Consider the following 23,436-nt stretch of genomic DNA (forward strand, 5'->3'; position numbering starts at 1 on the left):
GTGTGTCACTAAGCTTTTTTTTCTTAATCATAAAGAAATCACTAGTTAATATAATATCATCAATATAGTGAAAATAGTGCATGATGAGAGATGAGATTGCTTAGTTCAGTTCACAGACTACAGCTATACAGCAGATTGTTGCTGCTGTTGTTCTTAAATGCTGTTGAGTCAAGTATGACTCATAGCCACCTTATAAACAGTTCTGAAGCCTATCCTATTCTGTATCATCCTCATCATCTGGGACACAGTAGAACCCATTGCTGCCACCACTGTTTGACACCATCTCAATAAAAGTCTTCCTCTTCTGTACTGACTCATCATTTTTTCAAACATAACGCCCTTTTGTAAGGAATAGCCTCTTTCACGAAAATGCTCAAATTATGTGAGATGACTGCTAGCACTGGTAGTGTTGATTGTGAATCCAAGTAAGGTGAAATCTTTGACAATATAGGTCTTCAATCTTTTCTCCATCATAAAGTTGCCTATTGGCCCAGTCGTGAAGATCTTTGTTTTCTTGTTGTTTTGTAATCTCAATTCTGTCTTTGCTCTTCTTTAAGAAGTGTTTTAAGACCTCCTCACCTTCAGCAAACAAGGTTGTGGCATCTGAATAGTGAAGGTTGTTGATGAGTCTTCCTTCAATGCTGATTATCTCATTCTTCTTTATGGAGTTTAGCTTCTCAAATAATTTGTTCAGTATACAGATTCAACAGGTATGGAAAAAAAGATAAAACCCTCATGAAAATCTTTCTTGATTTTAAACCACACAATCCCCCTCCCCCGGCCTGCCCGTGTGCTGTTCGGACAACAGCTTCTTGATCTACGTAAAGGTTTCATATAAGCAAAATTAAGTGTTCTGTAATCTCCAGTCTCCTCAATGTTCATCATACTTTGTTAGGATTCACACAGTCAAATACCTTTGCATAATCACTAAAACACATATAGAAATTTTTCTGGTGTTCTCTCTTTCAGCCAGGAGCCATTTGACATAAACAATGATCTCTGATACTACGGTCTTTTAGAAACCAGGCTTGAATTTCTGGTAGTTTTTGTCAATGCACTGTTCTAGCCATTTTTGAATGATCTTCAGCAATGCTTTGCTTACATGTGTTATTTAGCAATGTTGTTCAATAATTTTCACTTTCTGTTGGATGATCTTTCTTGGGATTAGGAACAGATATGAATCTCCTCCAGTCAGTTGAGCAGGTAACTGTCTTTCAAATTTCGTAGCACAGATTTGTTAGCATGTCTGGGACTGCATCTGTTAGTTGAAACATGTCAATTGGGGCTTTATTTTTACCTCCAAGGCATTCAATGTAGCTTGAATTTCTTCCTTCATCACCATTGCTCTTCAGCACATGCTGTTTCCTAAAATATTTCTGTGTCAACCAGTTCTTTTTTAGTACAGTGACTCTGTATTATTTCTTTCATCTTTCATGTTTCCTAGATCATTCAAGATTTTGCCTGTAAAATATCTCAGTACTGCAACTTAAGTCTTGAGTTTGGTATTTTTAATTCTTTCAGCTTAAGAAATGCAGAGCCTTTCCTTTTTATTCTCCTGCTCCTTTTTTTTTTTTTTTTACAAATCTCGTAATACTTCACTTTGTCTTCTTGATAAGTTGAACTTACTTCATTAGTAAATAATTAATAGTCTGTTCCTTATTCAGGACCTGGCCTGGTTTTTACTGATGATATCGAGCTTTTTCAATGATTCTTACCACAGATACTGTCAATCAGGTGAGGTCCGTGTACAAAGTTCCCTTCTGTGGGGGTGTTTTTATTTTTTTATTTTATTTTTTTTTTTGTAGGTTGAAATTTATTGCTGAGAACCAACCATTTCAGAGGTATGTTTGGGGAGAATCTAAAGAGTGGGCTGAGTAGTGACTGGAGAGAAATGAAAATAGTGATACTGGACTATTCCTGCTTTCAGACTGCTTGCAGACCGTACTGGAGTCTCTTCTCTAAATGCTTTGTACCCGTTTGCAATCAGTAAATGCTTGCATGCTTGAGCCCTGGGGATAGCATTAATGCAGACCTCTGGTAATTTTCTTCTGGGTGTAATTTTCCTCTGGTGTCTCTCCCACATCATAAAGAGCCTACCTTTCTCTTTCCTGGTTTACTGCCTACCACTCAATTCTACCTCATGGTGACCCACCATCAGATTTTAGAGACTAAACCTCTCCAGGAGGAAATGCCCCCAGTTTCTCCCATGGAGTGTCTAGTGGATCTGAACCATTGACCTTTAGTTAACAGTCCAACACATAATGTACTACAAATACTTCTTAGATGATAAGTATTCCTTCCAGTGTTACTGGGAAACTCTTTGCTTAAACTAGCTTTGCTGTTTTTTTGTAATCTGCTTATTAACAGGCTGTTTTAAATAGCAAAAATTGTGTTTTGCTTGAATTTTCTAATGTTATGAACTTGTTTTTCAATTCAGCCCTCAGCAGGGAGAGCACCTGTCAGCAATCCTGGGATGAGTGAGGCAATGAATACCTTTGCTCCAGCAAATGGCCTTACTGTTCCCCAAAACCAGGTAAGTCAGAAATATGACATATAAACAGTCCTAAAATTTTATCCTTTCTAAAAAAAAAAAAGAAAATAAAATTTTATCCTTTCTGTGATGATGGTAAAGATATCTAAGTACCCAGCTCAATTTCTTTCCTACAAACTTCTTAAATTTTATATTCGTTTGCATACAAAATTTGTATATATTGTTTCACACTATCCTTCAATCACATTGATTCATCCCATTCATTGTTTTATAAAATTAATCACTCTTGAGCCATATAAACTTTTTTACAAAGGGAAATGCTTGATTTTTAGACTTTGTCTGTTTTTACTCTTCAGGTGCTGAATTTGATTAAAGCTTGCCCAAGACCTGAAGGCTTGAACTTTCAGGATCTCAAAGCTCAGCTCAAACACATGAATGTAGCTGTGATCAAGTGAGTGTTTGGGTTTTCTAAGCTGTGACTCTAGAATCATAACATGAACAGAGTTTTCATCTTACTGATGAAAATTGAGTTAAAAAACAAAACCTTTGTTAACTGCACCCATATTAATAAGGAGGGATTGGCTCAGCCATGGAAAAATAGGAAAAGGAGCCCCAAAGGCAGTGTCCTCTTTGTTTATTTGATGCTCATTCTGTTCTGGGGTATAATTTGAAGACTTAGTTTGGAAGTGTGAAGTCTTTAGCTTGTGGATTTCCAGTGATAACAGTACCACTGGCGGTTTTAAATATGTGTTCATTCTTCCCTGTTGGTTTGAAAATGAGCCGTGTCCTTTGTTCTTTTCTAGACAAGCTGTGGATTTTCTTAGCAATGAGGGACACATCTACTCCACTGTGGATGATGATCATTTTAAGTCCACAGATGCAGAATAACTGGATCTGATTGAAGACTTGTGATATTTTGCATCTGAATCTGTTATCACCAACTCTAGAAAGTAGGTTTCATCTATAAAAAAAGTCTCAACATCTTTTTTGAAACTTACAGTTCTTTGTATTTTTGAAGTCCTGAGGCGGGTGGGCGGTTGGCAGAGATGTTAAACCAGAGTGGACTTACTTGGAAAGGTTACAGATAAGCTAGTTAAACATCAGGATGGATGAATTTGGAAGAGGGACACCATCAGGAGAATTGGACAGTGTTACTTAGACTTTTAGGAGCTCCTCCTGTCCCTAAAGTGTTGGTGAAAGAAAATGAATAGGAGTAGAGCCTTTCGGCAGAGAACTAAGCCAGAGACCTGCTCCCTCTACATGGTTTGTTTCCCACTTTGGTTATGTGGCGTTATTAGAGAATTGCACTTCTTGAATCAGCCTCTTGTCACGACTGCTGCTGAAAGTGCTGCTGTAGATGAGAGGTTCTGTCAGCGAGGCAAAAGAGAAGACGACTATGTTTGTTACCTTTCTTTGTACTAAATATGTATGTATTTAATAAATAAAAACTGTCCTTATTGTAGCCACTTGTGGAAATATTTTTGTTTGATGTTTTTAAGCTGGTGTGATTACTGCTTCATCACCGGAGGCAGAGTAGCAGGGTGAGACTTGGCTTTGAGTCCTGCCTGTCGCCCTTGTGGTTAGGATCCTGAGTGAGCAACAGCCGTTCTAAGAAACGAAACTCCCACATCCCCTTTGAGTGAGAGCAATGTTTATTCTTCATAGGCTTGTAAACATTGATGTCTGTAAAGCATATAGCATTGCTAATATTAAAGAGATTATAAAAAAGAATCTCAACCTTGAATGCTTGGCATTATGTGATCATGCAGTCAGTTGACTGTTGGGTCTTACCAAAGGCTTTCCAAAGGCCTGTGATTGTTCTTTAACTAACTTGTTCAGGTGTTTCTTATGGAAGCAGAAAATAGTTCAGAGATTCCCCCCACCCCCTTTAGAGGTATTTTTGATAATTCCAAGAATTGATGCCTTAAGTGAAAGACTCAATTCTGAGATAAGTTCATGAGATTAACATGCACATGAGAATTCTGTATCTGCTTTTATGGGGTCTGAGAGAAGTGATAAGAGCTACACACACTTTCACATTGTTGCCCTACCCATTTTCTAACCAGGACTTATTTTCTACACATGCAAAGTAATTTCCATCTGAAGAGCTGTGAAATACTTACAACTCAATCAACCAGTATGTTTATTTGCAAGTATTTCCATTCCTGTTTTCTTAGGGAAGGGACAGTGGCTGAAAGCTAGTTGAAAATAAGTCTTTATATAGTTTCTGAGTATAGTTTCTGGTGGAACAGCTGTTCTTTCTGCAATGGGATGAAACTCCTTCGTTTCTGGGGCTTATGCACTGTTGGACGTTTGGGGCATGTGTGATCATCTGAGATGTTGAGTGTGCCGTGTTTTCTTCATCCATTGTTGAGAACAGCAGAAGCTGTACATTGAGGAAATCAATGAGAACTACTTCCTTATGCAGTGTGCTGACCCAACAGGTGTTCAAAAGCATTAGTTGCATTGATGAATAAGCACTTTTTAAGTTCTCTGATTCTAGCAAAAGAAAAGCCTTTCATGCAGACTACTGGGCACTTGATGTAAGAGCAGCTGTGTGTAACCACCCAGGCCCAGCAGTGGGTCTGCTCTGCTCTGCGGACTTGTCCATATGGGGAAGAAATGAGGATTCTTGAGAAATTAGTGCTTTATTAGAAAGACCTGTGAGAATTAGCATCTGATGTGGAGTGATAAATTGTTTTTAAAGAATGCCATTGTAGGGGAGCTCTGGTGGCCTAGTGGCAAGGAACTGCAACTACAATCCCAGAGGCGCACGGTTCGAACCCACCAGATGCTCTGCCAGGGAAGGAGGGACAGTCTCCTCCTGTACCAGTCAGATCTGATTTGACGGTACACGCACACAAAAAAATAATAAAAAAATAAAAGGCATCAATTTAAAAAAAAAAGCCATTATTCTGGAAACAATGATTTTCATCAGTTCCTTTTAATCTCGTAAAAAAAAATGCCATTGGAGGAAATTAAAAACCCTTAGAAAGCTTTTTAATATTTACCCCTAGTTTATATTAATTTCTTTCATAATTTATAGGACTAATATATTTACTAAGTATAATAGAAAACACTCAAGTTTCCTCAAGAAAAACATTAAGACTATAAAGGAATGTATTAGTGATGCAGTGTTTCACCCTAGCAGATCATCTTGTGCACCCCAAGGGTGTGTGCTCGCTTTGGAAAGAGTTGCTTAGGAAATCCCTTCCAGTCCCAATTGCTTTGTTTAGAAAATTCTGTTTCAAACATGTTTCCTTTAAAGCTGGGCTTTCTATTTGAAATCACTTCCTTTCTTCTTACTACACTAGTTAACCACCTCGAAAGTTCTTCTGTAGGAACTGGTGGCCCTCTCGCCTTCATCCTTTGTGGCTTTGTTACTCCTGTTTTCTCAATTATGTGTCAAGAATAAATGCAAAAGTGGAAGTGAAAGCTTTGCATTTTGCATATGAGCTAGTCTCTGTGGGCTGCGTGTCAGGGATAATAACTTTTTTTTCCATTTATGCATTGTCTTGCCTCTTGTTTGTCCGCAGAGCAAACTGTAGATCCTCTTGCACAGTGTGATCTTTTTAGAGGAGGACATGGGAAGGTGAGGTGTCAGGCACTGGGAACTGCCCCAGCAGGTGTGGGTAGCTGGCCAGTAGTCACCTGGTGAGCTCCATTCAGGACCAGAGGAGTGGTGAGTCTGCACAGCCCAGAGATTTAGCAGGCCCAGGAAGGACACCATGTGCAATGCCTAGAACCAAGGGGATGTCTCCTTTGGTTCCTCAGCTGGATACTTGGAGATCCTTTTTTGTCTGTCTCCTGTCTTGTCCTTTGTTAACCATGGTGTGTGCTGCTGTGACTACCTCAGCCCTGGTAACCAAAATCCCACCAACTCTAAGAAGTGAGGGCTACCTACAGTCTTGCTTCCCTGAGCAGACCTGGATTGATCTGAGAAGCCAAGTTCATTGCTGCATGGACAGAGCCTTGTATTTTCTTTTTAACCTTAGCTGTCACCATTGGTCTGGCTCCAGCCATTTGGCATTTGCTGCTTCCAGAGTTTAAAAGCAGTACCTTTTTTTTTTTTTAGAAGCAGTAAATTTTAAACAGTGCATTCCATGGCTAAGAGACTGGAAGACAGGCACAAACAGCTGTGCAGTCTGAACTGTAATCTCAAAAAGAAGCTTTGAGATTGACCATCCAGCTCCCCAAGGTCATTTCACACAACACCAACTTTCCTAGTGTTTCTCAAGTGCTGGGGGCTGAGAAGAGAAAAATGGGGACATTATACTGGCTTCTTGAACGCAGAGAGATGGTGAGCAGTCAGCAGTAATAGAATAGCATGTGTTTATTGAGAACTTACTGTATGCCAGACACTTAAATGCTTTACAAAAATTATTTCCCTTGATCTGTAAAATAATCTTTTGAAGTAACTCTTAGTCATGGTTTACATATGAAGAAACTATGCCTTAGGTTAAAATACCAGCCAATAGTTGTGAGCTGGAATCCTCACCCAGAGTCATCAGGATGTTTACTTCAGAGTTGATGGGATTTCAGGTAGGGTTTGTAAAGGATCTGGCACACAGGCAGAATTTTAAGTGATACATATTCATGCAGAGGATCACATCATTTTTCGGTATTTTAGAATGAAAATCTTTGATAGTCACCTACAGCTTTGGCAATTGTTAGCCTCTGATCTCTATAATAGTCTTTTAAAAATGACACCCTCTGACTTTACCAGATTCAGGGATAAAGCCTTAGGATTCTGCACTGGAAGCCAGCTTCCCACATTCATGTAACACCAACTTTTGAAGTGCTATGTGCAGGGAAGAGAAATGAGTACAAAGTATTGGCCTCTTGGGGGCTCAGAGACTAGGTGAGGAAGGAGGATAGCAAATATAATGAGGTAAGAACTGAGCTTCCTTTACAGAGTGTCAGAACAAGGTTGACCACCACTTTGATTCCTCTGCACTGACCATTGGGTTCAGGATCGCATGGACACTGGACTCTTCTGGGCACCTAAACCCTGAGTGGTGTGAGGTGAGCCCTCAGTGTTGGAGCCTGGGAGCCATCCCCTGCCACATCACCCTGCACACCATTCCCTGTCTGCAGTCTGGTTGCCATGCGGCCATGTCCAAGGTCTTTAACAGCTGGTAACAGGTGACTGGTGTCTCCTGCACTGAGATGCACCTGGTGGAAGTATGGTTCCTTTAGCACCTAGATGGTTTTCTTCTTCAACTTGTCGACTATTTCTTCGTAATCATGTTCATCATTATCTGCAAAATAGTTCAAGTCAAGGGCAAACTTAGACCTCTGCTCGTTAGGGTATAATTTGTTTACACAGAAAGTGGATCCGTCTGAGGTCCTTGTAAGCTCAGAAATCATGATTTTTTTCTGTCTGAACACTGCAGCTGTTTCATTGTGAATGAAATATCAGTGGTTCCCATCTTACCCCACATGCACAGAAATTCTCACTCAGCAGGTCTCGAGGGGGACCCAGGGAGCTCTGTGCTTTGGTGAGCAGCACAGGTGGTGGTGTGTCAGGTGCTCCAAGCCCTGAGCAGGGATGCTGCTCATCAGACCTTGTAGCTCCCTGGGCTACAAAGACCCTCTGTCGTGCTGAGCACTTCCATCTTCAGACCATCTTGTGTGCTGTGAGAGTAGTGGTCTGTAAAGAGCTGAACTTGCCGTCCTTGCCAGGACTCTTCAGCTTCTGGGGAGAGGGACAGCTGGGACCCTTCAGCCTCAGTGTACCTCATATATGCCTGTCCATCAAACTGGGACCACAAGAGGATGTGCCTGTGGATATGGGCAGTACCTCCAGAGGTAAAAAGCAGAGGAGTAGAGCTGGTGAGAGAAGGGGCACCGACAAGGTTGCAGAGGACTCACCTGGATTCCGCGTGTTGAATTTAGTGGACACAGGACCCTTCTTGTGGGAAGAAATGCTGTGCACAGTTGAACTGTCCTTGGAGAACTCTGGCAGGGTCTTACTCATCTTGGATTTGGCCAACGGAGGGGTTTGCTTGAGGCTTAAATCTTGAGAAGACTTTAAGTGGGAAGAAAGAAACAATCAGTAGAAGCCCAATAAATGTGGGAACAGAGACTATGAAATATTATGTAAACTGTCACTTTCTCTGCCTCCTCTACTTCCTTTTCAGAGTAGGGGTTCTTGGGACTCTGGGTGTTTTTGTTAGAAGCAAATAACTCTCCTTTGGCAGGAAGGAAAAAGATGGAGCTAGGGTTTGGAGACAGGGCCCCTGGGATTCTCTGCATGGGGGTTTGGTCACTGTCATTCAGATCTGTGGGGGTAGTGGAGCAGAATAGAGAACCCAAAGAAACCAGTCACAGAGCTCCTGAGGTCAAAGGGGCCCTGGCAGGAACAGCTTTCACTGAATTAGTGTATCAGATCTGTGCATATCTGCTCAGTCAATCCTCACCTGATCCTCCGAGCTGTTCCCACATGAGGAAGAGGCCTTGGAGACAATGTGCCTTTTCAGACTTCACACAGGGTTTGAACCCAGCACTGTGGCAGTGACCTCTATAGTTTTCCTCTATAGTTTTTTTCCACTGAGCTTTAGACAGCAAATTATACCACTCCCTCAATGAATACGGGAGATTACTGCTTCCCATTTGAGAAAATTACTGGTTCAGAGACAACAAGCAGGGATTGGGCCCAAATCACTTCTATCAGGAGCCAAAGCTGGGACTGGAGTCTTTCTAGTCCATGTACCATATTCTTCCCAGCGCTGTGACAAGGCCCAGTTTTCAAATGTCCCACTTTAGCCTCTGTCCTATCAGAAAATGGGCCACGTTCCTTCAAACAGTAGCCCTTCTGAGCCTGCAACTACTTAAGGTTTTTCATCTAACTTCCACTATCATCCTGCTACATATCCAAAGTGCCCACTGCCATCGCGTCAATGCCAAGTCATAGTGACTCTATAGGGAGCTCTGGTGGCCTAGTGGTAACCTGTGCTGCAATCCTGAAGGCAATTTGAATCCACAAGTTACTCCACGCAAGAAAGATGGGCAGTCTCCTCCTGTGTAAATTACTGCATCTGAAAACCCACTGGAGGGTCAGCTGTGGTTTGGTTCTGACCCAGCAGTACTCAGCAACACAAGTTAGACACCCAAAGAAACCAGTAGAAACGGGGTAATGTCCATGGGTTTCCAAGGCTGTCATCTTTACAGAAGCAGGCTGCTACATGTTTGTCCTGCAGAGCGGCTGGTAGATTTGAACTACCAACCTTTCAGTTAGCAACCAAGTTCTTAATCACTGTACCATATCTACATACAACTTAAATATAAGTCTATAGAGAGCCCCAGTCTATCTACTCATCCCTCTTCGAGGTGATTTTCCTATTGGTCGTCTTGGCTTCTCAGCAGAGCAGAACAGCTAAGCACCCAAACTGTGTGGCCAAACCAGATTTCAAGCCTTGGCCCTGTCTCTTGCTAGCAGGGTGATCTCAGGCCACATTTCTCTGTGCCACATTTTCCTCAACTCTAAAGGGAATACCTATCAGGGTGGCTGCTAGATGGGATAATTCTATAAGCTGGGTGACCTAGAAAAAACTCCAGTAGACAGGAGCTATGAAGTAGGTGTTTTTATCCCAGGTTTACTGGTAGCTGGGGGAAGGTGTGGCTCTAAGAATGGCTTACACAGGCTATAAAGGAAGTAAATTGTGTGTCATACTGAATTGTGTCCAACCCAAATTGCATATGATATACCAAGGAAACTTTGTAATGACCTCTCATTTAATAAACTGAATTAATTGTAAAGGTTTAAGGGTGGATTTTAGTATCCCTTAATACTGCCATAGCCCTTACAGATGTAAGGGAAGTTTCCTTACTGTGTGATGCCTTTTATCTCACAAGAAATAAAAGGGGAGGAAATCAAGCCTAGGTGGGGCCTCTGAGCCACCAGGAGACAATCGCCAGGAGTGGAGTGTGGCCTCTTGGGCTCAGGTCACTGGGGAAGGCCAGGACATGTGGACATCTCCAAGGAACATCAGACACAGATGCTGAGGGAAACCAGGACTGTCTTCCACCCCCAGCAGAGAGAGGGCTGTGGAGCTAGGACCCTGAAATTGGACTGCTAGCTGCCTAAACAGTGAAGAACACATTTACGTTAAAGCCCTCTATCCTGTTACAGCAACACTAGAGAACTAAGATATGGGGTATAAATTTAGTTTGACATGTCATCTGTCACTCCACTAACTGTGTTCTCCAAACTCTGTATAGCATGTGATGTGAGTACAGAGGGTTGACTGTCATTCCACCTAGAAGAAAAGCTGAGCTTTGCCCATGAGCCTGAAGGCTAAGTGCAGGGGCAGGAAGCCTGGCCCAATGAGGACTCCTGGAGCCTGGGGTGCAAGGGGCAGTGGAAGAAGGACCTGGGAAGACAGAGTGGGGTCAGACTGTACAGGACCCTGGCTGCCATGTTAAGGGGGCTGCACGGCAGTGGGGAGTCACAGTTTGAAGGTTTCAGTAGATGGAACTGAGATCCATCCATGACCAAGGAAGGATCAGGGAAGACCATTCTGACATCTGGGGGAGACACTGCAGCTGCTGACACAGTTCAGGTGAAAAAGTGAAGACTTAAGTTAGGGAGCAGGAGTTAGGGTAGCAGAGAGGAAAAGCACAATAAAGCTGCACGGGATGCTTGTGCTTGAGTTCAGGCTTGGCCACTACAGAGCTGGAGGGTCTGTGCTAGTCATGGGGCCTCTGGGCCCTCCTTTCCTCAAACATGAAAATATGAATAATCATAGCAGTCTCAGAATCAGGTAATAATAATAATAATAGGTGCAAAGGATGTGAGCCACAGAGTTCTAGACGATTCTGAGAGATGTGATGTCAGACAACAAAGAAATGTGGGTGTCCCCCACCCTGCCCACCCCAATTATTTTGATACCTTTGTTCTTTTCTCTGTGCTGTTCTGTTGCTTTTGCTCGCTGGCGGCCTGCTTTTTGGGGGGTCTGGGTGGGGGGCGCTGGCTGTCACAGGCTGGTAACTTCCGAAGGCGGTAGTAGAAGGCTTCTGTCACTTCCTCCACGGTGGCAACAGAGGTCGGTCCAGCTGGCGGGCTCTGCTGTTCCTGCACTTCCACCACCATCAGATCCAGCCATCGGGGAGGGATCTCAAAGCACATACGGGGCTCAGCGCCCAGGCCTACCACCAGGAAAGGCTCAGTGATTTTCTCTTCCAGCCGCAGGCCCGGAAAGGAAGTCAGAGGGTCAGTGGGGTGGCTGGCGTCCTTGGCCACCACCTTGACCTCGCAAGGCAATGACAACTGGGCCATCAGGTCCTCCAGGCCATAACGTCGGCCATCGTTCATCTCCTCCACAAAGCTGCCGGGTAAGTAGAGGGGCAGCAGAAACCTTTCTTTGTCCTCTCCTTCCTCTTCACACTCTTCCTCTTCCTCTTTGTCCAGGTCACTCAGCCGTTGGCACACCAGAACATCCACTTCCCTGTTATGGGCGCCATAGGCCTGGCCAGACCCCAACACTTCCAGTCTGTCACCCACAGTCAGGGAAATGAACTCTGGGTTCTCCTCCCCCTCCCCCTCACAGTCCTTCGTGGCCACCACCCGGAGGGGCTGGCCCGGCTGGAGGGCAGCCAGGAGGTCGTAGGCAGTGGAGAACTCCCGGGGCCGCCGCCGCAGCTTGCCCTGGTATGCCCCTGAAACCATGAAGTGTCTGGGCACCTTGCGGCCCTTGCTGGAGGCCAGGACCCGCCAGGATGGTGAGGCCTGGCCATAGAGCCAGAGTTTCTGGCCTTGCTGCAGAGAGCCCACCCATGGGCTGAGGAAGATGGGGGGCCCTTCTGGAACTTCCAGGATCTCCACAGGCAGGGGGAAGGGGCCACCCTGGGCCAGCACCTCACTGAGAAGCAGGGGTTTGATGAAATGGATGTGCTGGGAGGAGGCGGTGACGTCTTCCACGTCGACCTCCAGTGTGGAGGGGATCTTGACGATGGCTCTGCGCACTGTAGTGGAGTGGGGGTAGTTCAGAGTGCAGCCCTGCTCGCCAAAGGTGCTTCCCTCCACCCCCGCCAACGCCATTGGCCTGGGCTTGCTGACCTCTTTCCTATTTTCATCTTTTCTTTCTAACCAACATTTCCCTATTGTATCAGGTTTCTCATTTACTCTTCATTTAACATGAAAACTAAACATTTATAAAAGTGCAGAGAATAATATGATGAGCCCCTGCCAGTATGTCCAATTTGGCATATAACTCATGACCCATCTTCTGTCTGTGTCCATTCATCCACACCTCCTGGACTGGGTGATTGTGAATGAAAATAATCACAAAATAATCTGTCTCTATTCCAGTAAGATATACTTCTAAAATAAAAGGATAATGATAAGACAAGAAAAACCCACAATAGTATTACTGTAAAAAAACAATTCTGTATCAGATTCTAATTCTAAATGTATCATTTTATAATAATCATTATAAAATTATCCAGGCCATGGTCTGATCACTCGCTATGCATCTGAGAACTGGACCATGAATAAGGATGACAGAAGAAATGATGCCTTTGAGCTGTGGTGTCAGAGAGCATTGAACATTTCATGGTTGACCAAAAGAACAAACAAATATGTTTTGGAGAATGTGGCCAGAGTGCTCTTTAGAGGGAAAGATACTTAGGGCATGTTGCTAGGAGGGGCTTTTCCTTGGAGAAGGACATGATGCTCAGAAAGTCCATGAAGGAGAAAAAAGACCCTCGACCAGGTGGATTGACACGGTGACTGCCGCAATGGGCTGGACTGTGTCAGGAAATGTGAGGATGGCAAAGGCCAGGACAGGGCTCGTATGTGGTGTTCATAGGGTCACTATGGGTCATACTTGACACGATGGCACCTAACAAAAATCACTAACAACATTATAAAATTATAATTTGATAATTCCTTGCTTCCATCCACCTTTAAAGTTTAATTTTTAGTATATTTTGTTGTTTGCCTTCTAGTTGATTGTAACATATAAAGCCCTGATGTAACAGAGTAGAACTTCCTCAGAGGGTTTCCTAGGCTGTAAAATGTGCAAAATATATACCACTTCAACAGATTCCAAGGTAGTAAATAACATTGGTTGCATTCTTCAAATTATACAACCATTTCTCTCTTTTTCTAAATTGTTCCTCATCCAGTAGCAGAAATCTGCTGCCTCTTAAAGTGCTGTCTAATCTTTTCAGTTTCTGTTGTCAACTCTATCTCTTCTAGATAGTTCTTTAAAAAGCATAATATTCAAGGCAGACTTTTAAAATTAATTAGGTGGAACAAGTGATGGATTTTAAGACTTAAGGGAATATTTTTGGCTTTAAATTTTAAAGATTATCTCAGGGCAAAAGTTTTAAGGGTTCATTCAATTTCCATGGTTCCAGAAAGTCTGGGGTCTATAAGCATTTTCAGTTCTGTTCTGCATTTCCCCCTTTTGATCAGGATTTTTCCATATAGTCTCTGATCAGAATGCTCAGTAGTGGCTCGTAGGCTGTAACCTTGTAGGAGCAGATTGCCAAGTCTTTTCTCCTGTGGATGATTTCAGACGACCAACCTTATAATCAGTAGCCACATGCTTAACTATTGCACCAGAAGGACCCCGCAAGTATAAAATTTTTTTAAGCTGACTTTTCCAAGTCTAGATTTAAAGGGATAAAAACCAAACCAAGAAAAATATTAACTAAATAAATTGAATATTTCTTCGTTGGGCACTGACTGGTACCTTGATGTCTAAAACCAAGAGCTAAGACTGTGAAGAAAACTCACCCATCACTGTGGTTTTGATCCACACCACATTGAATGTTCTCATTTTGCAGATGAGGACAATAAGACTTAGAAGAGGGGTAACCACCACAAGATAAAGATAAATAAACCATTTGAAAAATAGGCACAATATATGAACAGACACTTCACCAAAGAAGGCATTCAGATGGCCAACAAGCACATGAAGAAATGTTCAAAATCCCTAGCTCCAAAAGAGATGCAAATCAACTATGAGATATCATCTCACCCCAGTCAGAATAGCAAAATTTAACAGGACAGCAAGCAACAAATGCTGGCAAGGTTGTGGAGAAACTGGAACCCTGATTCACTGTTGGTAGGAGTGTAAAAAGGTGCAACCACTATGCAAAGCTGTATGGCACTTTCTCAAAAAGTTGCAAATAGAAATACCATTTGACCCAGCAATTCCACTACTGGGAATTTAGCCCAGAGAAACCATAACTGCCAGGTAAGCAGATATATGAACACCCATGTTTATCGTGGCTTTGTTCACAGTAGCAAAGAGTTGGAAACAACCCAAGTGCCTGTCAACAAACAAATGGATAGAGAAGCTCTGGTATACTCACACAATAGAATACTATGGAGCATTGAAAAGCAAGGAACTCATGAAATATTATTCAAAATGGATAACTGTGGAGGACATTATGCTGAGTGAAATATCTCAATCACAAAAGGACAAATACTGCATAGGGCCACTGTTGTGAAACAGGACTGACCTCGGGGTTGAGGGAAGACAGACAAGGAGGGGAGGAATGATGTATACTGTATTGAGATAGATGACAAAGAACTGTTTAAAAGGGATATATGATTGGGTATTATTGTCATGCCAGGAGACCAGAATGAAGGCTGCACAGTGGAGTGGACTTGGGGGGAGAGATTGCATAACAATGAAAGAGTTTTACTTTTCAAGGAGAAGAATGAACTGGGAGAGAGGGGGTTGGCAGGGAGAAAAGTGAAACAATGAATAACTGGAAACCCTAAGTCTTTGTAAACTTTCATTAAAATGAATTTTAAAAAAAAGAGGGGTGACTTCCCTCCTACCACAAGTTGAGACTTTTGTTCTGTGTCAATATGAACTGATACATGGCTCAAGTTGGGAGATGGCCATGAGAGATCATAATATTATTTGGATGGTTTGAGGTGGTTTGAATTCCCCTCCCCCTTGCAATAGATACGGTTTGTGAATTACATGATCTGTCTCATTCTTTGGAGTAGTCTGCCCACCGTTAGAATACCTGGCTCCCAGATTGTGGTCTCTGAGGACTGTTTCCCACTAAAAGGGCCCATCCAGGGCCTCCTCAGAAAGAGCTAATTGTAGTCCTTGGAATGTTTCAAATTGAACTTGGAAACCTTACACCAGCAATCAAGAAAGTCTATCCAAGATCAAGTGGATTTGTCAAAAAGATTAAAGAGCTAACTTTAAAAGGTGCCCATGGTCAAAGATCAGATAATGTGAGCATAATGGTATTTAAGGGATTGAAAACATCACAGTGAAATTAAAACAACAAAAACAAAACGCTAAATATTCACCTTTGAAGAATGCCAGGGACACAACTCTGTATCATAAAAACTGGGGATGGGGGTTGGGGAAGATCAGGGACTAAGGAAAGGGAAAAAAAATTGTCCTTTATTTCCTATACAAATTGTACCTAAGAGTAACCAAAGAGTAAATGAAGTATCATTTTATGGATATTTTCTTGCTTAAAGACAAAGAAGAAATAATAGGATTAAAACAAATATCTTTTGCAAATCCTGCTGAAACATTGGGCCTAGGTCACGTGAATTACAAAAAAAGCAGCACTAAAATGTGTGTCTCTCACTGTGGATCAGGTCTCTAGATCAGAGGAGCACTTTACGGATATGGAGAAGAGAGCTCACAAAGCAGATCTGGCCAATCTCCTTAGAGAAACTCACATTGTTGGCTCTGGGCTGGCATCTGGAAATGTCAGAAGGGTTCCCACCATTCTCTGACAAAATGGGCTCACTGTGTGTAAACTCTCACCAAAAATATGTAGTTTACTTCTGGGACATGGGAATTTTGTCCTGTGGTAGGCAAAGTGCCTCTGTGCTCATCGCGGTGCCTCCCAGTAAAAGGCAAGTCACCGAGTCTCTAGTGACCCTCCCTGATATACGGCATGTCACAAATGCTGGCACAGCTTGTCACTGGAGGAATGAGCTGTGTCCTGTGTGACTCACTGGAAACATGGATCTGGTCTCTCCAGAATTCGTCCCCTGTGCCTTTTACCTTTGCCAAGTTTGCTTTAAGAAATCATAACTAGGGAGCTCTGGTGGCCTAGTGGCAAAAAACTGCACTATAATCCCAGAGGTATGTGGTTCGAATCCACCAGATGCTCTGCTGGAGAAGGAGGGACAAACTCCTCCTGTACCAGTCAGATCAGATTTGACTGTACATATGCAAAAAAATAAAATAAAATTTAAAAATCATAACTGAGTAAAACTATGCTCTGTCCTGTGGGTCTCCTCAGCAAATCATCAAGCCTGAGAGTAGTTCTGGGACCCCCAACACAACAGGAACTCCAGTGGGCAGAGGAACATGTTAAACCCTATTACAAAAATTCAGTCCTCAAAACTCAACAGAGAAGAAACCCAATGAAAGAGGTGGGCGGGTTCTCCAAAAATTACAAGATAACAGAGAAGGAAAGAACCTAGAGATTAAAAGAGGCTTGAGAGATGTCACAGTAACATGTGGACCTGATCAGAATAAATGATAAAAAATTAGACAACAGAGATAATTCAAACATCTAATGGATTTTTGTTTGTTTTAAAAAGCTATAGCAAAGAGTTTTTCTTTTCAAGGAAAAGAGTGAATTGGGGGGGATGGGGTGGGCAAGGAGAAGTGCAACAATGAATGACTGGAAACCCCAAGTCTGTAAACTTTAAATTAATTTTTAAAAAGTAAAAAAAAAGCTATCGCAATTATTGTTAATCTTTTGATATGATAATGGCATTCTGGATCTATTTTATTAAAAAGAAACACTAAAATATTTGCAAAATAAATAATATATCTGGATTTACTTTGAAATAAACCAGAGGGGCAGGATCGGGAGAATGTGGAGATGGGCAGAGACGAAACCAGACAGGCCATGAGTTGATAATTGTGATGCTGGATAGTGGGATTATTGGGGTTCAATATACTATTCTCTCCCCACTTTTGTATATGCTTTCATTTTTCCATAACCAAAAATCTTAAAAATGATTTTAATATAATAATAAAATTTCCCTGTCTCTGTCAGCCATCAACCTTGACTCTCTTGGAGAGTCAAGGAGTGGAATCTTAAACTCTGTACTATTGAGCAGTCCTGAGGGCATCTGTTCTGTCTGCTCAAACTTGGCCTCTGACAACACTCGGACAGTTTCTGCTTCTCTACCAGCTAGAAGATTCTAGCTGACACAGTGTCCTACCTTCAAGGACCTTCAGGAATGGTCCCACTGTGCCCTAGCATCCTGTAAGTATGCTGCTCCCAGGCACTGGCCGCATCTTCACTTTGACATGGTACCTCGGTGTCAGCTGCTGCTAAGTTCAGAACTCAACGGCTTCTAATTCTGTGATGTACATGACTTCATCCTCCCTGTCTCCTTTTATATCTCCTCCACACTAATTTGGGAATCTTTATTCTGTTGAATTGTAGCAGCTCTCTCTTCTTCCCACACCCCTCCCTCCACATGCCTGGGCAACTTACTGTGCATGATGGCATGGACTTCATACTGGGGCCTCAGGATTATGTTGCTGCAGGACAGTGTGGAGCAGATGAAGGGGAGGCCCCTCAGCGATGGGTCTTGCAGGGCCTGGAGCAGGGTCCGGGGTGCTCCAGGCTCCCATTGCCAGAAGACCCCCTTCTGGGACAGGGGGAGGTAGAGAATGGCCTCCTGGGCACCTGTGTTCAGGACACAGCGGGCACAGCAGGTCCCCAGGTGCATCTCCACTGCCTCAAGTGTGAGGGGTTGGTTCTCGGGCACCACCCTGCCTTTTATGGTAATGGTGTGGGCCGATATGAAGCAAATGGGCAGTGACCTACAGCTCTGGTTAGTGGCTGTGACCAGCTCCTCCAGGGTCCTGTAGCTCTGGGGGCAAACGAGGGGGCTGAAGTGGCCTGTGGGACACAGCAGAGGGCAGAAGAGTTAGTGCGCATCAACGGGCAGGCCTTTGTTGCTCCCCATGCTGCCCTGTAACAACCCAGCCAGGAGTCCTTTGAGAATAGATGTTGGAGTGGGCTCACATCTGGGCAACAGGGCTGGGAGGTAGGAAGCAGTGAGCAACTGTGTGTGAGAGAACAGTGAGAGGCATGGATGGGGAACTTCTCCTGAAGCAGACGGGTACAGACACAGGAACCCTTTCGAGGGACACAGAGAACAGAAAGGGAACTGTTTCCCCTCTGTCTAACTTTGCCATCTTGTCATTTCCCCTAGCTACCCCCCACTGCTTCCATCTCATGCATCCCCTGCCCCATACCTAATCAGCTCCATCCAGGAGCAGCACCATTGTCCATCTCTCCCAAACCAGAAACCCAGACGCTGTTGACCATAGTGACCTCTGACCTCACGCTACCCCTAGGTCCTGTCTCATATTGGCAGGCTGACTGCTCTCTCTGACCTGATTCTCCCTCCACCCCATCCGTTCTCCACCTACCATGAGATTGGCCTAAAATGCCCCACTCTCAGGCATAATATCATGTCTGAGATTTTTCCTACCCCAGACACACAATCTGAACCTCAACAACAAGCAAGCCTGGACTGAGGAATATTCTACAAAAGCTCTGGTCTGCACTCTTCAAACACTCCCATAACCAACACAGAGAAAGGCCAAGGACTGCTCCAGCCTGGTGGAAATGAAAGAGACAAGACCACATATATGAAGCTTAATTTGAGATTAGATTCTGCATGGAGGGGGGGAAACTGTTATAAAGGGCATTATTAGTGGTGGTGGAGTTTGCATATAGACTGTGAATTAGGTAACAGTATCGTCTCAGCACTGAATGTCCTGAATTTAATCACTGACCTGTAGTTTTGTGAGAGGATGTCCTGTTGTTAAGAGATACCTGTTTATCATAGTCAGAGGTCAGGAGCATCACGTCTGCAAGTTATTCTCAAATATTTCAGGAATAATAATAATAATAATATGTATTCTAGACACAGGGGTGCTGGTGATGTATAATATAATGTATTGGGCTGCTACTGGAAGGTCAGTGGTTCAAATCCATCAGCCACTCTTGGGAGACAGATTGATTGACTGTCTCCTCCGATAAAGATATTTACAGCCTCAGAACCTGGTGGAGGGAGCTGTGAGTCAATATCAACTTGATGACAGTTCTAGGCTTTCTAAGCACTTCGTGCATATCATTTAATATTCACATCAAGACTCATTTGATTCCTATTGCTCAGACAAGGAAGCTGAGGCACTGAGACTCAGAGGATCACATGAACTTGCCAAGGCCACAGCTCCTGGCTGGCAGAGATGGGGCTCCAGGGCCTGGCCCACAATGTCTCAGCTCCTCATCTTCTGCACTAGCTGAGCCACTTAAGATTTCCTGAGCATCAGATGCTGTGCACAAACCAGCTCCTCTATCTGGAGTCCTTCCCCTGTGGTGTCATCTCCAGGAAACCTTCATGGCTGACTCCCACTCTGATGTTGTGCCTGCTTTCCCCTCCCCATCCCTCACTGTCTGCTCCTGTTCTCACCCCTCTGCAGCTTCCTCACAGAGAGACCTGAGCCTGGTCCCCTCTGTGCCCCTGCATGGGTGTGCAGAGGAGTGAACACAAAAGAGGGTGCTGAAAGTGAAGAAGGAAGCCCCTGCCCCTCCCAAAACTGAAGCCAAAGCAGCAAAAAAAAAAAAAAAAGAAAAGAAGAAGAAGATCCGCGCGTCACCCACCTTCCGGCAGCCCAAGACGCTGAGATTCTGAAGGCAGCCCAAATACCCCCAGAAGAGCACCCCCAAGAGAAACAAGCTTGACCACTATGCCATCATCAAACTTACCCTGATCACTGAGTTAGCCATGAAGAAGACAGAAGATAACAACACACTTGTGTTCACTTGTTCAAGGCCAGCAAGCACCAGATCAAACAAGCTGTAAAGAAGCTCTATGATATTGATGTGGCTAAAATCAACATCTTGATTAGGTCTGATGGAGAGAAGAAGGCCTATGTTCGACTTGCTCCTGACTATGATGCTTTGGATGTTGCCAACAAAATTGGGATTGTCTAAACTGAGTCCAGCTGGCTAATTCTAAATACAAATTTTTCTAATACATACACGAAAGACAGACTCCTGGACAAAGACAAAACAAAGGAGCCCCAGTAAGAGGCAGGTATGGAAAGACCCATCTTGAGAGGGAGCTGGGTGCAGCCAGGTCAGACATGGCATTTTCAGGGCACAGAAGGGCACTGGCTGAGCAGTGCTGGGGGAGGGAGCATCAGGGGATGGGAGTGTGTGTTAGGATTAGGAATCCCAAATGTGTGTGTGCAGGTGTGCCTGGAGGGGGCTGGGCCCCTGGGGGGACAGAGGTGCTGCCTTACCCTGGAAGTTGGGCTCCAGCTCTATAATCTGACCCATGCTCAGGTTCTCACAGATCACCTTCTGGAGGTGGACCTGTGTGACCTTGATCAGGTCCCCGGTGGAGAGGCAGCACTCATTCCCAGACATCTCGTAGATGGAGCCTGTGGAGACATGGACTCAGTTTCCCCATTCAGCAAGGTTCAAGTGCTGAGGCGCCTGGGTCCTGTAAAAGCGCTTCTCTGCCACAGCCTCCAGCACACTGTCCCCTCCCAGACTAGTGCTCCCCGGCTCAGTGGCATCAGGCTCTCAGGCCCTTCTCAGACCCAGGCCACCTCAGCATCGCTGCAACCAGCACCAGACCCAGATTCTAAGTCATTATTAACGCAAAATAAGTCACCCCACAAACTGCAACCCCTTGATTGTGAAGCTATGAAATCAGACTCAAAGAATGCCAATGACTCCCCAAGATCACACAGAGTCAGGGTGAGGACCAGGCAATAAATGGAATAAGGAGAAAAGAGCAGGTGGGCAGGGTCCGGAGGCCACTAATCATGCCCTCACCGCCCAGAAGCCCTAAGAAACTGATTTACACTCAACCCCTCCCTCTAAGGAAAGAACACACACAGGCTCATCCAGCACAGCGTCAAGGGCAGGATCCTCCTGGCTGGCGAGACCAGCAGCTGCTGTGCTCCGAGCACAGTGCTAAGAGTTGCACCTGTAACATCTGATCATTTTCAGTCCCATGACTGCCCTTGGAGAAATGGTTTCTATTTTCTAAATAAAAACTCTTCAGAGAGGCTGAGTGAATTACCCAAGCTTGTCAGCTAACAAAACAATCCACAAAATTACTCAGTCTAGTCAGAACTGACTCATAGCTGAACCTCCAGCTGGTTCTCAGAGGTGGTAAATTGCACGGGAGGAGAGTTGCCCATCTTTCTCTCTGAAGAGCTGGTGGATGGATTCAAACCACTTGCCTTTTGGTTTACAGCGAGACTTGCTACTCACTAGGCCCTCAGAGCTCCCTAGCTCCCCAAAGGCCTCAAACCACGTGCCTTTGGGATTGCAGCGCAGCTTCTTGCCACTAGGCCACCAGAGCTCCCTAAGAGGAGGCAGAGAGTTTGCTTGATTCCAACGCCAGAGCTCTGAGCAAGCAGCAGGATCGCTGGAGGGCTTGGCGGATGTCCTGTCCCAGGGTTGCCCCCCTCAGTATCCCGTCTGACATCTGGCATTCTCACCCCCACCACTAGGTTCTTCCTCACTTATTCCTCTAACTTCTGTCACTTTTCACCCCGCGATGAACCTAGGAAGAATGAGGAAACTCAGAGATTGTGACACTGGCGTAGAGGGCTATCGAGAGGATGGGGAACTTGCGCTGAAGGAAGAAGGTAGAGTGAGAATTGGAAGCCAGGCCCATCAGGGTCCCACGGCATGGGATGGCCAGACCCTGCGCACAGAATACTTGAGAAGAAAGCAATGAGTTCCGTGCAAAAGAATACTGTTCCTCTCCGTCCTTTAGATGGGACAGAGCAGGTCAGGTACCCTGGCGTCATCCTGGTTTTACGAACACGTGTTAGATGCTTTTCAAACCAAGCAACCTTACCTGGAGAGATTCCTTTAACTACTGGCATATTTACAATAAGCTGTCACTTGCGAATTTGGTCTTCGCCTGGTCGCCCACAAAGCATGCATTTTATTTCAGTTCTGTCTGCCCTCTGCCTCCCTTCCTCCTCTCGCCGCAGAAAAGCGCCAGCCCGCGCACCCGCTGAGCAGCCAGCCTCTCCTTCCACCGCCTGTCCCTCCCTCCTGCGCTCTGCGACACGAGTTCGTGTCCGCGCCTCGGCAGCAGGCATGCAGGGCCCCGCGAGGAGCAGAGGGACGACTCTCCGAGCCAGAGTCCTTTAAGTTGAGAACTGGAGATCCAGTGGCAGGTGCTAATTGCCAAGCAGAGGCTAAAGGACAGGAAGGGGGACGGAGGGAGGAAAGAGCATCAGGACGCTCGCGGGGAGAGGAACTGGCAGGGTCAGGACCCCTGAAACCCAAGAATCCATCAACAGCCGTGTGTCAGGGCGCCTGAGTCGGAGCTCCACAAATGCGCGCTGTGCGGCCAGCAGGCCACTGTGTTCCACCCACCCTCCGTGCCGGAGTGCAGCGACCTCCCTTCGCCGCCCTGTGCGGCCTCCCTGCGCCGCCCTGTGCGCTCCCCCACTCCACCGTGCAGAAGCTGGCAGCGGAGAGGCCGTGCGTGGCCAGGTGATGGAGCATCGAAGCTGGGGCGCAGCCCTAAAGTCCCTCGGGCATCTGCCCTGGGCACACCCCAGTGGAGCCTGTCGGCTGTGCCGCCGGGCAGGGCTCCACGCGCACTCACTCTGGAAGTAGACCCCCGAGCACACGCGCAGCACACGCGGGAGCGAGGCGGGGTCCAGGGCGCGCACGAAGTCTTCCAGCGGCACCGGGTCCATGTCGAGCGGCGAGCGGGCCGGGAGTGAGGCTCCGCGACACCCGGAGAGGCGGCAGCACCGCAGCCCCGCCCGCCTGGCCGGCCGAGTGGGAGGAGCTGCCGCAGGGGGCCTGACCCGCGACCCTGTTGGGCAAAGCACTTCTCACTTTCAGCCTCAGTTTCCTCATCTCTAAAATGATGTTGCCAGATCTGTCTCCCCGCGTTGGTTGCACAG

The 23,436-nt window shown here is 45.2% G+C and overlaps 2 protein-coding genes across 4 annotated transcripts in view; one reads left to right on the forward strand and one right to left on the reverse strand.

Annotated features, from left to right (window-relative positions):
- Positions 1–3,379, forward strand: part of RPA2 (replication protein A2, 32kDa) — a 22,367-nt gene extending 18,988 nt beyond the window's left edge. The window contains 3 exon segments of the mRNA XM_006903677.1: positions 2,438–2,533; positions 2,848–2,942; positions 3,295–3,379. Of these exon segments, the coding sequence (XP_006903739.1) occupies positions 2,438–2,533; positions 2,848–2,942; positions 3,295–3,379 (276 nt within the window).
- A 4,314-nt stretch (positions 3,380–7,693) lies between these two features.
- THEMIS2 (thymocyte selection associated family member 2) lies at positions 7,694–23,223 on the reverse strand. 3 transcript variants are annotated; one of them, XM_006883450.1, is made up of 7 exons: positions 23,130–23,223; positions 20,785–20,925; positions 17,954–18,364; positions 12,305–12,457; positions 11,385–11,917; positions 8,366–8,522; positions 7,694–7,752 (listed from the first exon to the last, which is right to left on the reverse strand). In XM_006883450.1, exons 1-7 carry the CDS (start codon positions 23,221–23,223, stop codon positions 7,694–7,696), a joined length of 1,548 nt encoding a protein of 515 aa, XP_006883512.1. The 3 variants fall into 3 exon arrangements, with proteins under 3 accessions (XP_006883512.1, XP_006883513.1, XP_006883511.1); XM_006883451.1 differs by lacking the exon at positions 12,305–12,457 and having other exon boundaries at positions 11,385–11,956; positions 18,041–18,364; XM_006883449.1 differs by having other exon boundaries at positions 11,385–12,457.
- Positions 23,224–23,436: the final 213 nt, after the last annotated feature.

The sequence above is a fragment of the Elephantulus edwardii genome, unplaced genomic scaffold, assembly GCF_000299155.1.
Source record: "Elephantulus edwardii isolate Elephantulus edwardi_28Jun2011 unplaced genomic scaffold, EleEdw1.0 scaffold00028, whole genome shotgun sequence".
Classification (NCBI taxonomy): Eukaryota; Metazoa; Chordata; class Mammalia; order Macroscelidea; family Macroscelididae; genus Elephantulus; species Elephantulus edwardii.

Excerpts from the sequence above, each read along its gene's own strand:
- THEMIS2 (XM_006883449.1), bottom strand. The coding sequence starts at position 23,223 with ATGGACCCGGTGCCGCTGGAAGACTTCGTGCGCGCCCTGGACCCCGCC. Across the intron at positions 18,365-20,784 it reads GCTGGAGCCCAACTTCCAGG|GCCACTTCAGCCCCCTCGTT; the intron begins GTAAGGCAGCAC and ends TGTGTCCCACAG. Across the intron at positions 7,753-8,365 it reads ATTCAACACGCGGAATCCAG|ATAATGATGAACATGATTAC; the intron begins GTGAGTCCTCTG and ends ACTATTTTGCAG.